The 21,212-nt window shown below is 31.7% G+C and overlaps 1 protein-coding gene across 4 annotated transcripts in view; it reads left to right on the plus strand.

Annotated features, from left to right (window-relative positions):
- Positions 1-20,231, plus strand: part of LOC142321383 (uncharacterized) — a 96,856-nt gene extending 76,625 nt beyond the window's left edge. For all 4 annotated transcript variants that reach the window (XM_075359416.1, XM_075359415.1, XM_075359414.1 and 1 more), the window contains 5 exons: positions 2,248-2,437; positions 5,430-5,544; positions 9,881-10,017; positions 15,157-15,331; positions 16,422-20,231. In XM_075359416.1, the coding sequence (XP_075215531.1) occupies positions 2,248-2,437; positions 5,430-5,544; positions 9,881-10,017; positions 15,157-15,331; positions 16,422-16,625 (821 nt within the window). In that variant the 3' untranslated portion in view covers positions 16,626-20,231. The remainder of the gene's footprint in view (positions 1-2,247; positions 2,438-5,429; positions 5,545-9,880; positions 10,018-15,156; positions 15,332-16,421) is intronic.
- The last annotated feature ends 981 nt before the right edge of the window (positions 20,232-21,212 follow it).

A 21,212-nucleotide genomic window follows, 5' to 3' on the forward strand; every position in this document is an offset into this window, starting at 1 on the left:
ATCCTACTAAGAAAGAATACTGTGTCTGCAGGAAACTCACCTACATCCCCCAGATGAAGTGTCATTTTGCTGCTATGTCTGCGAAAGATGCGACCATCAAACAGAGGCTAGAGGACATGGAGGTGTGGCTGTTTTCGTAAAGGAAGTCTTATTAGCCACGCAGATTTTGTTGGTTACAATTCTATGGTCTGAGTGAAGGTATTAGCACCATTTAAAATGAATATCTGCAACTTGTACCTTCCCCCATATTTTGATATCACTGAGGATGATCTCTCCAATCTGTTATCACAATTCCTTTGCCCTACCTAATAATTGGCGATTTCAATGCTCTTCACTATTTGTGGATCTCAACATCATGTTCTTCTACTGTACTATAGTTGATCAGCTGAGGTGGAACTTGGATCTCTGTTTACCGAATCATGGCTCATACATGTTTGTCATTATCATCAGGTATTTTTTTCATTAATCGATAGCTGTCCTTGTGTGCAGCATCCCTACTTCCATATAGAGATAGGCACTTACCTGGTGAATGCCCAAAGACTTCTTTGGAAGCAATCACAGACCAGTTATAATCTCAGTTGGTAATAGTGATTTGCTCTCAGAGTTGGCCGAGCAGATAGGTGATTGAGAAAGCAGATTGGATCAATTATAAAGGTTATTTCAGGCAATATGACAGTGGTAGTGCAATTTAAGAAATTGCATGTTTACAAACTTGATATTTGATAGTGCTAGTGAATTTATTCCTCATATCTGGAAAGTCAAGGTGGCCTGTTGTTTCATAGAGGGATGAAGACTGCTGGAGTGCACCCAGGAATTGTTATAGGACTTTACATGATTTCAATTGAAGGCCTACAGCAGAGTGCAAGAAATACATGGCGTTGAGTGTTATGATGTTCCAAGCAGATATCATAGCATTTATGTCAATACCATTTCTCTGATAACTCCTCGATTTAATTTGTGTTGTGTTGTGAATTGCAGATAGTAGTTACCAAAATTTCCAAAATTTTGTTTTGATTTGGTTAGTCTGTTTCATTCTATTCATCATTAGTATTTCACCAATGAAGTAATTATATCCTCTGTAATTTATTTCTTATGCATCAATCTGTATTCCTCTAGTGTTTACTAGTGTTTACTTTTTAACCTCAACCTATTCCCACCGACCTAAACTCCAATGAATACAAGTTCTATTAAATAACAAAACTAATGCTGCTACAGGAGAACTGTTCATATGCCAAATTCGTACAATCGACAGCTGTGTAGCATGTGGCCTTCTCTTTCGATTGTTGCCACTCTACTTCCTGTAGTCATTTTAGTCTGGCCATGGTCTTCTTTTGATAATATCTGTTTTTTTGTTTTGCTGAAAAAATTATAAGTGTTTTAATAAAGTAAAGAATTGTGAAATTTCATATGAAACTTGGGAAAAACCATTACTGAAACTTTATTTTTTATTAAAAAAAGTGTATGACAATGAATATTTATCACATGAGCGGGTTTTTGAGTGTTTAAGCGTTTCCAAGATGGTCGAGAAGATGTTGAAGATGATCAAAATTCAAAGTGATGATTATTATCTTTTCTATATTCATGGGATTGTGTACCTTCACTGGGTTCCTGAAGGTCAAACTATTAATCAACATTGCTACCTTGAGGTCCTTGCCCAACTCTGTGAAAAAAATAAGAAAAAAAGACCTGTGTAGTGGAAGAACAAGTCATGGTTTCTTCATCAGGACAACGCACCGGATCACACTGCATTGTTTGTCAAGATGTTTTTAGTTAAGTATAACATCCTAGTGTAAGACCATCCACCTTATTTGCCTGACCTGGCACCATGTGACTTTTATCAATTCCCCAAGGTCAAATTTGCATTTAAAGGAACTAGATTTCAGACTGTTAAAGCTGTGAAAGAAAAAGCAGCACGTGTCATGAAAGGGCTCAGAAGAAGCCTTCCAGCCCTGTTTTGAACAATGGAAAATTCACATGGAGTGTTGTAGAGATAGTAGAGGTGTATTTTTGAAGGGGATAATAACTAAATATGAATAAATTTAAAATAAAATATTTTACAGCATTAGTCTTGTTATTTGATAGCCACACCTTGTATTTCTGTATGTATTAGAAGTGGTAGTGCTATCCGGATTCTCATGTATATAAATAGTTTAGTTTACAGACACCCAGCTGTACAAAGAAGTTGGTTGAAAATAGAAAGATAACATCTTTTTTGATTTTAAGTTACATTTGTTTAACGTTTCATAGGAATGAAGAATGATGATGGACACCACTTGAGTTTGAAGACTGTATCTAAAAAATTAGTGTCTAATGTTGGGACTGCAGGTGGAAATCAGCAAGTGTTTATTCAGGGTAAAAGTGGTGAATTTGTGGTGACTACCCGTTCTGCTGCTCTTAAAAACAACTCCCGTGCTGTATGGATGGAAGAAGTATCTGAGTAAGTTTTAGTGATTGATTACTTCTTAATTTGAATTTTTTTTTGGTACATTTTTTATTTTAGAAAAGTTTTGTTTTTTTACTCTCCCATCTAGTGTTATAGCAGAGCTATACCTGTAGAAGGTAAAGTATTGTAATCTGTCTAATTTGGGCATATGCAGTTTTCATTGGATTTTGATGTTGACACCTAAGGAACTCGAAAAACCGGAATGAGATTTTCCAGAAGTTTATATCTACATGTGTACGTGCGCGCGTGGTTGTGTGTGTTTGGTGTCACACTCTACATCAACTTATATCAACAGAACTAACTACTGACCCGTTTTGATGAAACTTGGTCAGATTGTTTCTGTATATGAGGCATTGATGCCATTAAATTTTTAACTTAAAAGTTCAAGGGGGTGAGGCTGTAGAGCAAGGTTACCGGCAGTATCTTGAGATTTCACCTGATTAAGGTCTTACTTTTCTTAGGCACATTTAACGATTAAAAAATAATTATTTGCAAAACAAAATTTTCCAAAATCGTTTCTTCACTGCAAAACTTGCTCTAAACTATTGGCTAAGTGGGTACATTACGTCAACACATTTATACTCTGTCAATTGTGGTGACCCCGTGTCACCACAAGGAGTGCTAGTGTAGTATTGACTTGGCTAAATTACATGTATGCATATGTAAGCCACGTGACTGGAAAGTCCTACAACTGTGTTGTCAGCTTTTTCTGTAATATTAGCAATAACAGTTATTACATTTATTAATTTTATTATCATTAAAATTTAATTTAATCAGTTTAAAAGGTCCGACATTTATTTATTCTCATAATATCTATCGTAATATAATACTATATGTAGTATAATTACATTTTTCAACCTCTGATCTGTGATTGTGAAAAGGTGGTCTTATAGTACACAAGCAGACTTATATTAAATAAACATATGTATACTACCAGTGAACGAGGTTGTGACGTCACAAGCAGACTGTGTATTACTACTCAGCCTGAAAATATCAACTCCGCTTATCAAATCTATGTATTACTTAATTATGATATTTTATGCAGTAGTACTATCATATTACATTTACAAATTATAAATAATACATAATTAATTTTTATAATCTTTATTTGTACTAAGTTATTAATTTTTAAAAATAAACAAAGTTACTTGAATTTTCTTCATGCATCTAATTCAAACTTCTAGCAAGTTCACCATCCTCGCTAAACAAATCACTATCACTGTCACTCTCATTTTCAATATCTGAGTCTACATGTATAATATAACATTCTGTCATTTCGTCTATCAGTGGTTCCAGTTTTCATACTCTTCTTCAGTATTTTTTACTTTTTCACAATAGGGTTTCCAGTCAATTTCATTCATGGAATTAATTTTCTCCATAGTTAATTTTTCAGAATTTGTGAAAGAAAATGTTGTGTTATGACTCGTCCCTCATGTCTTTTTGCAGCTGACCATATCATCTTGATCTGATTCAATTCATTCTTCTTTGAATGAAATTCATTAACTGTTTTTTTAACTATACCTAAATCAAAACTTTCCAGTCCCTTTTTTGGTGTGCTGAAAGAACATGATTGGGATGTTGGTTGAAGAATCATGTCTTTTTTTCTCTTCTGAGTTTTTGAACCTGTGTTCTTGATATCTCACAGGCAGCAGCAGTTCCTTCCTTGCATTTTTGAATGCCAATTATATGTGTGTCGTCAGTTAATTTACCTACTTTTAGAGCTTCTTTTTTCATAAAATCATAAACATTATTGATAATTTCAAGTGCTTGACTCCTAAGTTTTTTCTTCACTGCAGATTTAAATTCTACTGTAACAAACCAACAAACAAAATTATAAAATAATATGACTGTACAAAAACACTATTTGAATACCTTCACTGAACACGATATAAACTGGACTAAAGTTTATTTCCTTATGCATACAATGTGTATTATGATTGACAGATGTAAATATAATCGTGATTAAAGTCATCATATCTAACTGCATGTATAAATTTTTTTAGGCCTGTACATAATACCAATCGGAGCATTAGTCACTGGTTAAGGAACTGTTATTGTTTAAAAGATTGAATCATTAAGCATTTTTATACATATTATCAACTCAAGTGGAAAGAATTGAACACACAACAACATAAATGTATTGTTTGAGTGCCCGTATTATTTGTAAGTTGAAAAATGAAATAAAAATAATTACAAAAATAATGTTTTGGAAAACAATAATATAATGAGATGTCAGCATGTGACGTCACAAGCTCGTAAATTTGCTGGGGCTACTATATTTTTCAATTATTTAAACAAAAAATAGATTAAAATTGTTAAAAAAACTTTCAAAATTTTATGAACTTTTTGATGACAGACAAGAATCTGGTATTTCCAGAGTGAGTCTGATTGATTATCTAAAACTTCAGCATATTAATATTTAATAATAATTCATAGTTGCAGAATGATAAGTTATGAAAGAGAGATGAAGTGAACAAACATGATTTTGTTGAGACCACCTTCCTAGTAGTCAGATTTGAAATGAACATGTGTTACCTACATTTCAACCAATTGATTCTTGTTTATTACTGTGCATTTTAACAATCAAGGATCAGTATATCTTCTGAAGTTCAAAGTGATGCTCTGATTTAACTCCAGATTTTAATTATGAAAATTATTTTAATTACCAGAAATTAATTATTGATTTATATGCCACATCAATAAGCTGTCTGGATGATTGGACAGCTAAGTCAATTAATTGTCAACAAATTGGAATAACAACCTGGAGTATTTGAATATGTTTAAGCATCATAAGCTAAATGGACTGACTGCTGCGTCGGTGTAAATGAAGAGGGACACATTGAACTATTGCTAAAGTTATGAGACTAAGATTGTTCTAGTCTCTGTTTTCTTTAACAAAAAAAGAATAATCAGGTTTCCTTAGTAAATATTGGGTTTGATTGTTTTACAATATTTATGTTTGATTTTTCTTTTTAATTCATTTTAGGCTTGATCTGCGGACACCACTTGACTTGGCTATTATTGTTCAAAGAATGTTTGCTCCAATAAGTACGATATCATTTGGGCTTTTGGGTGGAGTTGCATTAATGCAGTTATTCATGGTAACTATTATTATTATAATCTTATTAAAATTATTTTTTTATTAAGCAGTCATGTGTGTACATATATTTATTATCAATTAGTTGTCGTTTTTAAACCAAAATGTACTTGAAAATTTCTAGAAAATTGTGAAATAACAGAACCATTAATTTCTACATTAAAATTTATATATGAGTGTCTGTCTGTTAAATGAAGTAGGCTGTGGCTGTGATATAAGTGGTTTACAACAGTGTTAATATTGCTCAAATATTTTTTTTTTTTTTTTAAATGCATCACATAAGATTTTTCTTAGTGCTCTCCTTCCTTTCCTTCCACTCTCTCCCTGAGCTTTACCTGAATCCTTCTATTACTACTCTTTTTTTGTGCTGGAACTTCTCTGTTGAACACCTTCCCTTCCGAGATTTTTTAAAATCTTTTATTCATTAATCCTGATTTTGTAAGACCAGAATTTCTTATTCCTGCTTTGTTTAAATCTTAACTTTGTCACAATTTAAGCTTTTAGTTGTAACTTTCTAGATAAAAGTGGAAGAATTGTATTATTTCTTATCCTTAAAATGTGGTTTGTAAAAGTCAAGCTCCTCTTATGTATTATTTCTTGTACTTGTTTAAATTTCTGGTATAGGTTTTTTTTTGGGGAAATGGGTTGAGTTTGTGTTGTTCTTTGTAGAACCAAATATTTTCCTTAAAATTTTTTTTTCTCTCTTGGTATTCTTTTAAAAGGCCTGTTGTTAAACGTTTTCAGAATACAATGCTTGTGGACAAGCTATCAGATGCCTTAATTCTGCATTATAAAAATCTGATGTGGACACCACATGGCTTCTTTACACGCCTATTAAATTACATATACACATTTTTTGTTATACTTCATTTAAACTTATTTTATTTGAAAGTGAGATATGATCCTCAAATTCTTTAATAAAGTGGACAGTTACACAATTGTTGAGACTAGAAAACATGTACTCAAATTAAGATCAGAAGAATTATATCAAACCAAAGAGCAATTAAATGATCGGCAACAAAAAAAAAATAAACGAAATGATTATAAACTCTGATTTCAGTGAGAATATTGTCTGACAATATCAAAGAAGTAATGAATTAGAAGATAAGAATTTTTTGCAATTTATAAAGATTGGGCATGTATGCCTCACTGTATATGTGAGGGTTCAGTGCTCTTTAGGGTTTATTTTTCAGTCATTCTGTAGTTAACTTTAATGTAGATATAATTAACAGAAATTCCAGAATAATTAAATAAAATTAGACTGAAATTAAAGTAGAAAATCGAAAAATAGTATGATTCTAAATTATAATTTTCAATTAATATTAAATAATCAGATGTTTTACCAAATCAATTACATATACACGTATGTAATAATGCCATTCAAATTAAAATTACATCTATGCATTTTTAAAAGTACGTAAAATTTTATTTCACTAATAACTTTTTTCATTTTTTTTTTTTTTTTTTATTGTTGCTGAATTATTATTTATTGCAAAATTATTATTTATTGTAACAGTTTTTTTACAATTATGGTTTAATAATTATTAATAAATCAATATATTTAAATTAAAAAAGTAAGAGGAGATGAAGTCTGATTCGATCCGATATGCCTTCCCTTGTAAGATCCAAATATTTGATTAATTAAACTTTTATTTGGTTTAACTGGAACCAATGAAAAAAGTACCACTAATGATATATTTTTGAAAAGTTATCAATGAGGGCTTATTACTGCAGTTAAGAAAAAGTTCAAAATCCAAATGTTTTTGGATTTTGGACTTTTTTGGACACTTTTGATTCAGTCAATTGCAATCAAAAGAGGAGGTGCACACCTAGACGGTGCAAAAATCCTAAATCCAAAATTTCAATATCCTTTGGCTAATTGTTTTTGAGTTATGAGAAATACGTACTTACGTATGTATGTTCGTACAGACTTCATGCTGAAACTAGTCAAAATGGATTCAGGAATAGTCAAAATGGATATTGCCGTTGAAATCTGAAAACCGAAATTTTTTGCGATCACAATACTTCCTGTACTTCATACAAGGAAGTAAATATAAATTTTATTGTGTTAAACTATAAGCCAATTCCATTTTATTTGAATGATGTCTTCAGACTATTTTTCTTCAGTGTTTCATTGTATAGGTTTTCTTCTCTTATTTTGTTTTACCTTTTTTCCTTTTCCCACACCTGATTTTTAAAAAAGTTGGTGTATTCTTGATATTTGTCATATACTGTGTTTTTTCAAATGATATTTGTAGGCTTCATTCTGCTGTTTCTTGTATTATGTCTATTAGTTCTGTTACTATTTTGGGTTAATCCATCAAGACAACCAGATCTTATGCTAAGATGAGAAAGTAAATAACCTTGTGGTATCCTCCTTTGTTAATTTTTAAAAGAAAGTACTATTTTCGTCTTCAAATCTGTTTTCCCACTCAAGGAAAACAATCATCTGGAATTTCCCCAGGTTTATTGGAATGGGGTTTTTCCATTTCCTATCTCCCCATATTTTTTCACTTCTTTAGGATTGGCCAAATACTTGCATAATCAACTTACATTTATTATTGAGACTTTGAGAAAGAGAAGGAAAGGAGTACCACAAGAAATGAAGTCAGAATTTACAGTGGGAGAAAAAAATATATGTATAAAAATATATATATGTCGACAAACAAAATCAAGCAATCCAGAAGAAGAGGGGCTTCATTACACATAACAAACAAGCCTGAAGTTGTAAGAACTTAAAACGATTTCATCGGTGAAGTAGATGGAAGTGACCAAATGTTATATGAGTATTTAGATGACAGAAGAACTTTTAAGCTTTGGAAGAAAGTAACTTTTAATATTTTTGCTCGCATGATACTTAATTGTTACCTGTTGTACAAGCTTAATACTGATAAGCCCTTCAGCAGACATCAGTTTACTATTTCTCTAGTTAAAGACCTTTCAAGACAATGGCTTGCTATTCAGGCATAATGTAGCTGATATTGCTAAAATCATTCCAAGCTGTAATTCCAGAGGTGGTGGAGATTCAATTCTTGAATAATATTTTGAAAAACTTATAAAGAATAATTGTTGTGAATGTAGTGTTAAAAGTACACAGGCTAAATGCAATAGAAAGAAACCTACATATGTGTGTAGATTTTTAAGTGCATTTTTATCTGCATTGGGCTACACAAAGTGTTTCCCGATGCACCACTGTTGAATTCAAGTGGATGCCTTGGATTTATAAACTGTAAATAGTTATCTTGTGTTTTATTACATTTTTTTTTTTATTAGTTAATTTAATTCAATCTTTTGCAAGTTAAATGATGTGGCAGTTAATAAAAACAATTCTCATTCAGATAGGTACTGGTAATTGGCCATGTATGTGTATTGTATTGATGTGGTACGCAAACTGTACATGTAATGTTTTACAAAAAGTGTTGCAACTTTTTAGTTTTTTTACTTAAATTGATGAAACTTAGTGGGTAAGTAGAAAACTTAGAAACTTAATGGTTATGTAGAAAACTTAATTGTGTTTTATGTGACAAACAAATTGAAGCTATCTATCTATATTTTTAAGTCTCAGAATGCAGCAGCTTCAAAATATTTTGTATCTTTTCAGTGTATGTTAAAAACATTCATATAAGATTTTTATGTTAGTAAAATAGTAATGCAAATTATATTATCTTAAATGTGGTTTATTTTGAGCAAACTAAATAAAATATTAAAAAATCGCTAAGAATAACAGAAATAAAACTTTTTGAAAAATGCTTACAAAACAGGCCACTTCTACTTTTTGTCACTCCCTTTGAGAAATTGCTTGGCACCAGTGTGTTGTACATTTTAATAAATGCTAGGCATTGGCAGGCATGACTCTTTATAATTGTCTGGGCACTAAAAGGGATAATAAAAAAAAAATATTTATACATATATATATATACATACATAATACACATTAATATTCATATAATAATAAAAAAAGACTTGAAAGAATTTAATTTTAAAAATTTTAACTTTCAAACCCAAACAATTTTAAACAAAGTAGAAAAAATATATATTTGCTCAATGTGGACTACATATCTACCTGTAGACCTCAGATAGACATATCCACTCTGTATAAAGTTCAAATGATGACTTATTATTATTATTTTTACAATTGTAAACCTTTGTAGAGTCTTTGCTGTGGAGTCTTTTTATACTCTGCAACATAGATCTGTAAGACAATCTTCTACAAGTACTGTTATAACAGGCTTGTTGCACCATATTAGATTGTGGCTATCCAGATAATTTTTCCCAAGCTCTATCTTTTGTTACATTTATTAAAATTATAAATATTTATTATTTTTCATTTTATATTGCAGTCCTATTCTTATATTCATAATAGAAACAGTGTTGAAGATATGATTATGTTTGTCGGGTCATATAATATTTTTGCAAGAGTTGCTCCTACCGCCTTCTATATTCTTCTGGCAATCTGCATTGTAGCTATATTTGATAGGTAATATTGTTATTTATTTCATGCACCTTTTCCATTCTATTTATTTAATTTGCATTTTAAAAGAATTTTTCCAAATGTTTTGTTTTTTTATATTGTTTTTTTAATATAGTTGAATAAGTAGGTTAAGTTAAGACATGGTGATAATGGGTTCTTATCGGTTATCTGTCCGCTACGTATTTTTCCATTGCAATGGGTTCAAACATTAAGTAGAAATCAATTTACATGTTAGCTACGTATTATTTAGCTTAATGTCATTATATTTTTAAATTAGTGAAATAATTATTACGATTTGATAATTGTTATCAATATTGACAGCAGCGCTTATCATTCAACTGATATCTTTTGAATATTTCTTGTTTTTATTCTAGTTAGTATTTCACTTCAGTTAGATGAGTTTGCAGTTATGTGCTTCTAATTTACATTGTACAAAATGAACATATGGTAATTACCAAATACGGAACAGAACACTGTGCAGTTTTTTATTGAGGCCAAGTTCTACCGAAACATCACATGTTCAAAAGGTTATAACATGACATTATCTATAAGCGCTAGAGTGAGGTGGCATTGCAACTGTCGTGGTTGTTGATTAGGTTATGTTAATATTGATTTAAATAATGATTGTCCATGGCAGGCTGATAACCGATAAGTACCTGATAATGTTTGAAAAATTCCAAGATGCCTTGGACTGCATCCCAAATTAATAAACATGATAAAACTGACCCTCGTCACAAACACTTAAGTCAATATTGAAATTCAAAGGTGAACTCTCAGAACCATTTGATATCAAACAGAACTGCACCATGGCGATGGACTATTACTGGTACTATTAAACTGCGCTCTGGAAATGGTAATGAGGGAATGGCTCAAAAAATAAAGATAGGCCAAAAAATCAAAACAAACTGCCTTCGTTTCACCAAAAACTTGTCACTTCTACCAAATGACATCGACGAAGCTAAAACACAAATATTAGAACTTCAAAACATTGCAGATATAATTGGCCCCAAAATATCATTTGAAAAGACAGAAATTATATCCAAAAAAACAATATTATTGAAAAAAGTTATCATAAACATTAATAAGGTCAAAATAGTAACCCAACTTAAATACCTCAGAGAAATAAAAACAAACAACCTAAATGAAAAACCTCAATCCAAACAAATACAAAAAAAAACGTGCTAAAGCACAAAAATTAACCTATACACCTACAGCAAAAAAGTTTAAACACAAAAACAAGTGACTGCAACACATTATAAAATCAGAAGCCACATATGCAGCAGAAATACTCTTCTACCTGAACGAACAGTCAAAGACCAATAGAATCCAAAAAACTGAAAGAATGGAAGAACCTGCATCAACAAAAATTATCAGAAAGGTGGGCTGAGGTGGATTGTGCCTAACAAAGTAGAACCCATTGCTGATATAAGAGGGGACTAATACTCTTTGGATACATCATGAGGAGTAAGATTCAAAACTTCTGAAACAGCTAGCTGATACAGTACAATCTCGACTCGAAAAACACCAAGATAGTATGCAGATGGATCGGAAAAATAAGAGAGGATCTGAAGGAAATTGGCCTTACATCAGAAGATACCACAGACAAAATAAAATTAAACAAAAAAATCAAGAACAAAAACATTAGTTTCACTCTCACAAGAAAGAAACTCACAACAGGAATATTTTCAACGTCAGAAAGAGCATGGATCAGAGTATGTGAAAAAGTACTGGGAGGACCACAAAGCCCAAATAGTCCCTTCGAAGAGACTTTGATTGTGGACTGACTACAGTGATTCTATGTGAAAATAAAAGATGAAAAAAACACACGTTATTTAAATATTTTTCCTCTAGTTATATCATGCAAGATTCTACTTTAAAAATGTTCTCTTTGCAATTCAGTTTTTATGTCTTTCACATTTCTCTAATATATTTTCTGATCTGATTATTGAGTGTTAAGTGTAATGAAAGAGGTTTGCGTAGAATGAAAGATAATGAAATGAATTGGCAATAACTTGAATGATTGACAGCATAAACATTTAATTTATTCTGTTGTCATTTTTTCTTGAATTATTAAATTCAGTCCAAGAAAAGAAAAAAACAGAGAATTTGATGAAACTTGTTTTTAAGATTTGACTTTATTGCACTTTGTTACCTATAGCAAAAGCAGGGACATAGCTAGGATTTTTTGGGGGAGGGGGGCTAAGGGTGCTGACAGATTTAGAACAGTTATTATCATAATACATCGCTAAGATTTTTCGTTAATCCACTTTTCCACGACTAGCTGAACCTAGCAAAAAAACTTGAAAACTTTTTAAGAAGATTGCATTGTCATTGAATTTACTTTTCAAATGCTCCTTCAATGTGTCGATGCAGGGAATAAAACAAGATACTCTGTAGTATTCTTCTTTCGTCATAGTATTGTGATTTTCTCTATGTCCTTGTTTATTATTTATTCATGGAGTTTTTATTTCAGTTTCAAATATCTTGTGTGAAAATTGTACATCAGTTACAAAAATATTTTCTGCATCATATCTCATTCCTTACAATAATGATAGTGTTGATTCCGTAACAGTGTGGGTATTGATAATGGTAGTATAACAGTAAGAAGTTTTTCACAAACCAGTTATGAAACAATAAATTCAATTTTTTCTGTTGCTACGAGAAAAGCATAAGCTTTAGGTGATGCAATTGCTTTTGATTTTTGCGATTTTCTTCTAGCATCTTGGAAATACATTCAAATAATTCAACGAACACATCAATACTCATATGACGCTCAATAAATCTACTTTCACACAAGCCTATAAGTCGTTTTTTTGATTTCTCATCTGGTTCATACACACTCTGACTTTAAGCACTTACTTTTTTAAGCACATCAGTTGCATGTGAATTACTGTGAAATGAAAGTTACTTGTTCAATAAGTATCATACTGATTTTAATCAAGAGAATTTTCATACCATATATAATGGCTAAGGTAAGACGATTAGCACAGTGCACATATATGGTTTTAGGATAATCCGTTTTAATTCGTGTATGAACACCACTAACATGCCCAGAAAATGTTCTATCACCATCTTAACCCTGGCTTACATAATTTTCCATGTTCAGCCTGATAATACCAGATTTTTCTAAAATCACTTTGGTCACATATTCAGCACCTGTATCTTAAAGCTGAACTAAACTAAAAAATCTTCCCTGAGTTTAGGTTTTTGTGATTTAAAATCAATGTGTATGGCACTTAAACACAATTGTACAGTATTTGAAACATCTGTCATTTCATCACCTAATATAAAAAACACTCAGCACAGTTTATTTTATTTATAAGTTTTTCTTGTATTATTTGAGCACTTGTGTCAATGATCTTGTTTTGAATGTCAAGACATGTAAGAATTCTTTTTAGAATTTAAAAGATGATTTTTCAAGTTGATGTCACCTGCATTAGTTCAAATTCACAAAAGATTCCAAATTTTCCATCCTTTATAGCAGGTTTCTCTAAGCTAAGAGGTCTGCTATCATTATCTCCTTGTAGGGTTAATTCTTATTCACCACAGAATAAAATTGTTTCTACTATAGGGATTATTACTGTTCTATTTCAAGTTTTTCTTGTGCCTTCAAAGAATCCAGTTGAGTTATAACATCTTGATTTTTTCCACTCATAACGCATAAAAGTTTTCAGATTTGACAATACCGTATTAATGGTATGCGTGATTATTGTGATAATTCAATTTTTCCACAGCCTTTTTCCCAGTTTATGAAATGACTTGAAATTAATTAATTGACCTGAGATTTCGTGACGTCCTTTTACAAGTCCCTCATTTGCAAACAAGACACAAACTTTGCAAAACACATCATCTTCTTTTTTTGAATAAGCTAGCTAGGGGTAAGTTTCCAATTTTGTTGAAATCTACGCATTTTCTTATTCATTTGCATAACTGGATAATCAAAGGGTTTTGCAGGCAACAGAACAAAAGTCAAAATCTTCAATTTTAATTGAAGGTTGAAATTGATGATTAGCAGCAAAGTTGAATTTCTGGTGATCTACATCTCCAGTTGCACTGTCACTTTTTAAATTCTCACTCTCACATCTTACTAGTAATATTTTTTGTAGCACTGCAGGTTTCATCTATTTTATTATTCTTTTTAGTAAAAAAGATGTAATTGAAGGCGTTGCTTTTCGCTTTGACATGGTGTAAATTATATGTAATTTAATATGAATTATGAATAAATGTCCAAAACAACGATCTATTACATGCATTCACTTTTAGATGTTCACTCTTCCAAAACTTGAAAGATTGACTGATCTTTCATCGCAAAACTTGGAAATTAATTTAATTTAAAACCTCTATTATTGTTCCATTAAATGCTCATTAACCTAATGGCTTGTGCCACTAATTACTCATTAGTTAAGTAAAGCTAACTCCCCAACAAATTAATAATAGATTTTTAATGTTTTCTGCCATTACTCGACATGTGAACTCCATGCTCACAGTGGTATTATTTTCTTTCCTATTATCTTTATACTTATGGTAGATTCTTGGAATGTTGACAAGCGGCCTACGCATATGTTTGGAATGTGATAAGCAAGTGTTGCATTTTCGGCTTGTGGGAAATCCCCAGCAATCAGTTATTTTTATTAGTATTGCATCAGAGGGAGCGCAGCGTTCACATGTTAAGTAATGAAAGGTAAAGGTATATAGGAGGGAATTAATGACTGGGGAGATGATTATGTACTGATTTATCTCAAATTTTGTGAAATTACTTTTGAGATGTCATATATTACGTAAATGTAAAATGCTAAAAATGGATTTTTTGAACCAACTTACTAGATTTAACCCCTGAATGATAGTCTAATAATTGTTGGGCGATAGAGGTCGTACTCCCCAATGCCTGACAATTTTATGGAGACTATGGCCCTCTTAGCCCCCTTAGCCTCCCCCTACGTGCAAGACAAGCAAATAATAACCTATTGTTTTTATTTTGCAGTGTAACTTTAAACAAGCTAAATTACTAAGCAATAGAATTCTTTTTCAGATTTAGCAAAAAGTTGGGTAATTACAAATATAATGTAGATTCAATATAACGTTCTTTAAAATTATGTTATGATTTAATAATTTATTGATTGATTAGTTACAAAATTTTTGTTTCAGATTTGATTTAGCACATTTAGATATTCATCATTGTGCAGACACACTTTTATACAGACACGGTTGGTTTCTTTTGGTATTATACATAACTACATTGATAATAACATTATGCACAGCTGAGCTGGATGATATGTTACTGCTTTATCCACATGATAAAACATTCACTACAGATCAGCAGGTAATTTGTCTTATATAGTAAAAGTAGTAATAATTTTTTTTACTGTAGTACTATTAAGAGCTATTTAATTCTTAATATGGGTGCTATTTCAGCTTTTAAAATTTTTATTAAGCTAATAAATAATGTGCTAAAAATGTTAGGCATATTTTGAATGTAACCTTAAAAATATTTTCTTCAAATTAAGATAAGGTAATTTTTAATTTTGTAATGGTGTACTGATGATATTTTCATGATGAGAATCAAAGATATCTTCATTGGCCAATTTTATGACAAAAAGAATTGTCAAAATGGACCAGAGTAAGAATCTGCCATTTTGGATTTAAAGTAGGTAACCCTCCTTCTACCATTCTACAAAAGAGCTTCTTCTGTTGGATCAGTTCTGGTGGAAGTCCATGTCAGTTATAATTTTCAATCCTTGTAATTACCTGGTTTCTCAATAAACAATAATCAGTGTTATAATTGGGTATACATCTCTTCAATTTAACAAGTGTATGTAAAGTCATCAACCTGAGGTCTGCCATCACCATCTGTGTTATTATACAAACCTTAAGTAATTCTCAAGAGAAATCATTGTGTTACGTTATGATGGGTTATTCTTGTAATCAGTTATTATCAGATGCATTAGCAGTATGGAAATGTATGAACAGAATTAATATATATATTTATCATTTTCTAAATTAATAAGCATTATTCATCCGATTCACAGCTACAGAAAAATATTGTTTTTGTTATAAATGAAAGCATATTTAGTACTGTATAATATAATTACCATTCTTTTACCATCTTACCCATTCCCAATGGTAAACTGCATTCTTGCACAGCCTAATAACCAGTTTCACACTACCAGGAACAACTAGTCTAAAAGTTGCAACCTGAAAATTAAAGTTATGAAGCAAAGAAACAACGTCAGCAACCTAAACCATGATTGATTTCCTCAGTCAGTAGATCTTCAAAGTTTAAAAAAAAAAAAGTTTAGAACAGTTTCATTGTGAGCAGATGGCCTTGTTTTGTAGCTAATAATACAAAAAATACCTAATTTTAAAATCGTTTCCTATCATACTTTACTTAATGCCTATATTTACTGTTTCAGGATATGATTTTTAGATTGTCGCAGTGGCACACATTAAATGTGTTCCGTTGTCTGCTTGCAATGCTTGGTTGGTTTATAATGGCAATATCAGAGCCAGAAGATCTTTTATTGCATCATTTGAAATCCATTAAGCAGTTTGATTTGCACCCAAAAGAGATACTTGTTGTGGGTAGCCCATCAACTTACAATGAAGACAAATATTAAAAATTATGTTACTGTTTCAATGTGTTAAGATATATTTGTCATTATTTTTACTAGCATATACATAATTAAAAGATTAGATAGATTTACAATCAAAATTAATGATCAAAAACTTACTCCGGTAATCAAAGTTACTAATCAAGAAATTATTTATATAAGGCATTTATGATCTCTTAGCTAATTTATTGATCTCTACCATTTCTTATCTAGTCATATTCATCTTTATAGAATTATTGTAGATATTTTATTGTTTATCAATTTAATTGTAATTTTTTGAGTTTTTATTTTAATGAAATTATTTTCTAAACACGGATGGTTGATGTTTTGTCACTTTCTTGGTGTATTTCATGTATCTGCCTGCTTCTTCATCCTTCCTCCTATCCTTTGAAAGAGGAATAATGTCAGTAGGTAGTAGATGTTCACGCTAATGATATTCAGTGACAAAGCAGGTACAGCAAATTCACTGTTGACAATAAGACTGATTATCAGATTTTGGGACTTGAATCAGTCAATAACTTAACAAGATAGCCTATTCATATTTTCAAACCAGTTGATTTCTTGACTGATTGGGCAGTCCATCTAAATTCACCATCTAGATTATGTACCTGATCTTTTGATAATTTTTGGCGACTTAGTCTTGAAGATATGCCAGATTAAACAACATTAAAGCACTTGTAATCAGATTGCTGATAGTTGGTTATCTTTTCTTCTTGGCAGTTTATAGAATATTGGAATGTAAAAAGAGAAAACTTTGAGAGATCTGCTTTTTTAAACGTAAAGTTCAAATGCAAACTGTATCTTAGTTAACTGTAGGTTAGGTTATGCCATTTGCAGGGTACAGAAGTGCCGTTTTTCTCTTCTGTTTTTTGGTGATTTTTTTTTAATAATTTTTATCAGTGATTTATTGTTCTAAAATTGAAACTGAAACTGTGTGAATGGTTTCAGTGTGAGTAACATTTTTTGCAAAATTAGTGTGTGTGGTGAAAATCACTTGGCAGGAATTTAAGTTGGTACACTCTGGACATTAATACTATATGTATTGATAATCTGTATTTTCATTTTAGTTAATTATGTACTAAACCTGGTACTGCATAGTTTTTAATCCTATTTTTACTTATACAATTTTACTTTGATAAACTTATTGTTGGTTGAAACAACCATGTGGCAGAAGTGAGTTTAGAGAACATTTTAGATATTACTGTTATACATATTGTAATTAGAATTTTTTAGTTAATAGTGTTCTCTTCTAAAGTCGGTTCTGTTTAGTTTATTATAATTTTTATTTTATATTATTTTAGTTGTTACACCTATTGTTGTTAAATCACAAGAAGGTTAAGTTGGTAGCAAAAGGGTTTTGGGGCTTTTTAATATTTCCAAACTATTTTTGGCACCCAAAGTGTCATTTCACTTACTTTGTAATTCTGTACTTGGGTTGTTCAAGTTGGTTTTTGATTATAAAAAATACAATGTATATATATTTATATTTTGTCGCGTGTTCATGGCTCGATCAAGTTATTGAATGATTGACAACTTAGAATGTGTATATAATTTTAGTGTATTGGTTTAAATTGTTCATTATTACAACCAGGTAAATCAGTAATAGAAGTAAGTAACAATAATAAAACAGTAAAAAATACTAAACAAACAAATATTAATCGTAGTAATTATAACCACAGTAATAATCAGAATAATAGTAATAATAAGCAGTAGTAAACAATAATAATATTATATGTCAATAACAAACAGATCATACAGTTAATACAAAACATAATCAACAAAGAATAACAATCATATTATTACACATCATATAGTCATAAATATCAATAGTAAATAATAAATATGGATTACGCACAGGACAGAGTTTAAAATAAATAATCGTTCGGAATTTATTCCAGATAAATAGAAAACCAGAATTCAGACCCACTAACAAACAGTAGTATGAAGTTCACTTGCAAATACCTTTGCTGTCCAAAAATAAAACTACCTAACAGTTTCTGAATGAACTCAGTATATTATTTCATTCACTTTTACAGTAACTCATCAATAATATTTTTGTTTACTGGAATTACTCATGCCGATACCTTAATCGTATCGAACTTGATTCAAGAGTCTCCTCCAGATGTTGTGACGTCTCACTGGATTGGTTTGCAGAACTTCGCCAAAGTATACAACTCACAGTCTCTCCTTGTGGAACTGATGTCTTACTGGGAGTTGGCACAACTCATATTGTCGATAAGTGTGACAGCAGGCAGTATAACAAAAGACGATTGTTAAATGTACCTATTAGCCGCCCAAATATCTAAGTGAAATATACATTCATTAACGTATTGACCTGCTGCGTTAATAAAATTTAATAGTATATGAAATATAAACCACTAAAACAAAGTAATTATAATATAAGTTAAACTTACCATATTAATTTCCAATAAATTAAAACTATGAAAGTTATGAAAAATAAATTTAATAAAACAGATTTTGGAATACAAATTAACCTAAGTACATGATTATAAATATTAAAAAAAAACCCTAAAAATTATACACCTACAAGAAAAACAGAAGAATTATACAAAAATTGCAGAATAAAGCAGGAAATTAAACAACCCTATAAAGATGAAATTATTATTAATAATAATTTATACTTGGTGATCATTTGAAAAGTTATCACATTTATTATTCAACAGCTATCAGTCCCATCATACTTCTGTTTGCAAGCATGTACACCATTCTTGGGTGGAATCTTAACAAAATTATTTTCAAAGTGGAGGAACCCACCCTTCGCTACATCTACCCCAACTCAAAAATCTTAAGTGGCAATTGAAACATTACATTACAACCCGAAAAAAATAATGAATTTTGGTGAAAAGAAAAGTAAAATCCGCCCACCCCTTTGCTCAGTAGGTTTAAAAAAGTATTACCGAAAAACCACTTGGGGTAGTACTTTTTTAAATTTAAATCCAACAAAAATAACTATAAAATTACGGGATATTACTTCTTAAACCATTTGAAATAATCATAGTCTGTGGATTAAAACTGTGAAAATTATTTTTTAAATTACCAACACAAAATTTTACCCTTAAATTTTTTATAAATTTTCAAGTGTTGAAAACTTCTGTTTTTTAAATGAGATGATGTAGCTTGTGACACCTCATTACAAGGCCCTTTGAATGACAATCAATTTGGTACAAATAAAATTAAAATTGATTCACTGGAATTGAAGTTATGATTAAAAATGTGGTTTTTTTAGGTTATGTTGGGAATACATTGTTACTGACCCAAAGCATTAGGTCTGAAATCATCTGTTCTTGTTAAAGATATGGATTTTAGGTTTTTCCAGCATTGAGAAAACCAGTAAACACAGCATTATAACATCAGTGAAACATATGAAAAACCAAGGGAGCATCTCCCTTCTGCAGGCTTCAGTCACCACCTCTATCAACTCATCTGGGCCTCTTATCTTGCATCCAACCCATTTCTTTTGCGATGAAATTCAAGGTTCTGCTTACCTGAGCTTTGGTTGGGTACCACCTTTGCTTGAACGTTACGTCATCTAGGACAGCACAGGATAGCGAGGATCACACAGGACAGTAAAGACCACCAACCTGTGGTCACTTTTGAGCTCATCTTCTAACAGTGTCCATTTCAACACTTGTGAAACAACTCGTTCAGAAATTGCCGTTATATCCACCACCCTATATAGGTGGGGGTCTCAGGGACATTCAACATGGTTAACCCAACCGATCCCAGCAGCTCCACTAGGTCATACCCTCTTCCTGAAGATCTCAAATCCCCCAACTCAACACATTCTGCAAGACTTGACTGGTTTTCTACTCCTTCTAATGGTCCACTCCAGATTTCCGAGGAATTCTCTGAACCGATCCAGTGTACAGTTTGGAGAGATGCATCCACAGATCACCACGTACTCCGTCATTTCAACAGCCACGAAGCCATCCCCTCTCTCAATGCCGTATATCGTGTACTTGCCTAATACATCTCTGATGACTGGAGATAAGGAGCAAATCAATACCACTGACTGACGACGCTGACCACACAGTCATGTGCGGTTGGGCTCCTGTTAGCATTCAACTGCAAATTCTAACTTGTTTACAGCCTCGACTGCGCATCCAGTGTCCTGTCTCATTACAAGCCACGCATTTCGCCTGTTCTTTGCACTCTGCTCACTTGTACCCTAGGTTGCTGCAGTTAAAACAGTTTCCATTGCAATCTAGCCCTTTGCACTTTGCCACAGAGTACCCTCACCACCAGCAGTGGAAGCAAGGTGTATCCAAACAACAGAGGTCTACTCGACTGGACTGCCATCCCACAAGCAGCCTCATTGTTGAGGTCAGTTTACTTGCCTCCCTGGCCAGCAACACTACCGTTGTGTTTTGGGTGTTGCCAAACATACTTTAATCAAAATCTTCCTGGCAGTCAACACTCCTCCCAGTGCTTTCATCATGACTGTCCAGACTCTTCCTTCATAGCCTTCACATCCAAGTCCTGCATATGGACCATGGCAGATAGCCCAGCATCCAAGCTATGGCCTTTTTCTTTATAATCCTCACCGTTCTTGCCCTTTCTCTTAAGCGAATT

The sequence above is a fragment of the Lycorma delicatula genome, chromosome 3 (assembly GCF_047948215.1).
Source record: "Lycorma delicatula isolate Av1 chromosome 3, ASM4794821v1, whole genome shotgun sequence".
Classification (NCBI taxonomy): Eukaryota; Metazoa; Arthropoda; class Insecta; order Hemiptera; family Fulgoridae; genus Lycorma; species Lycorma delicatula.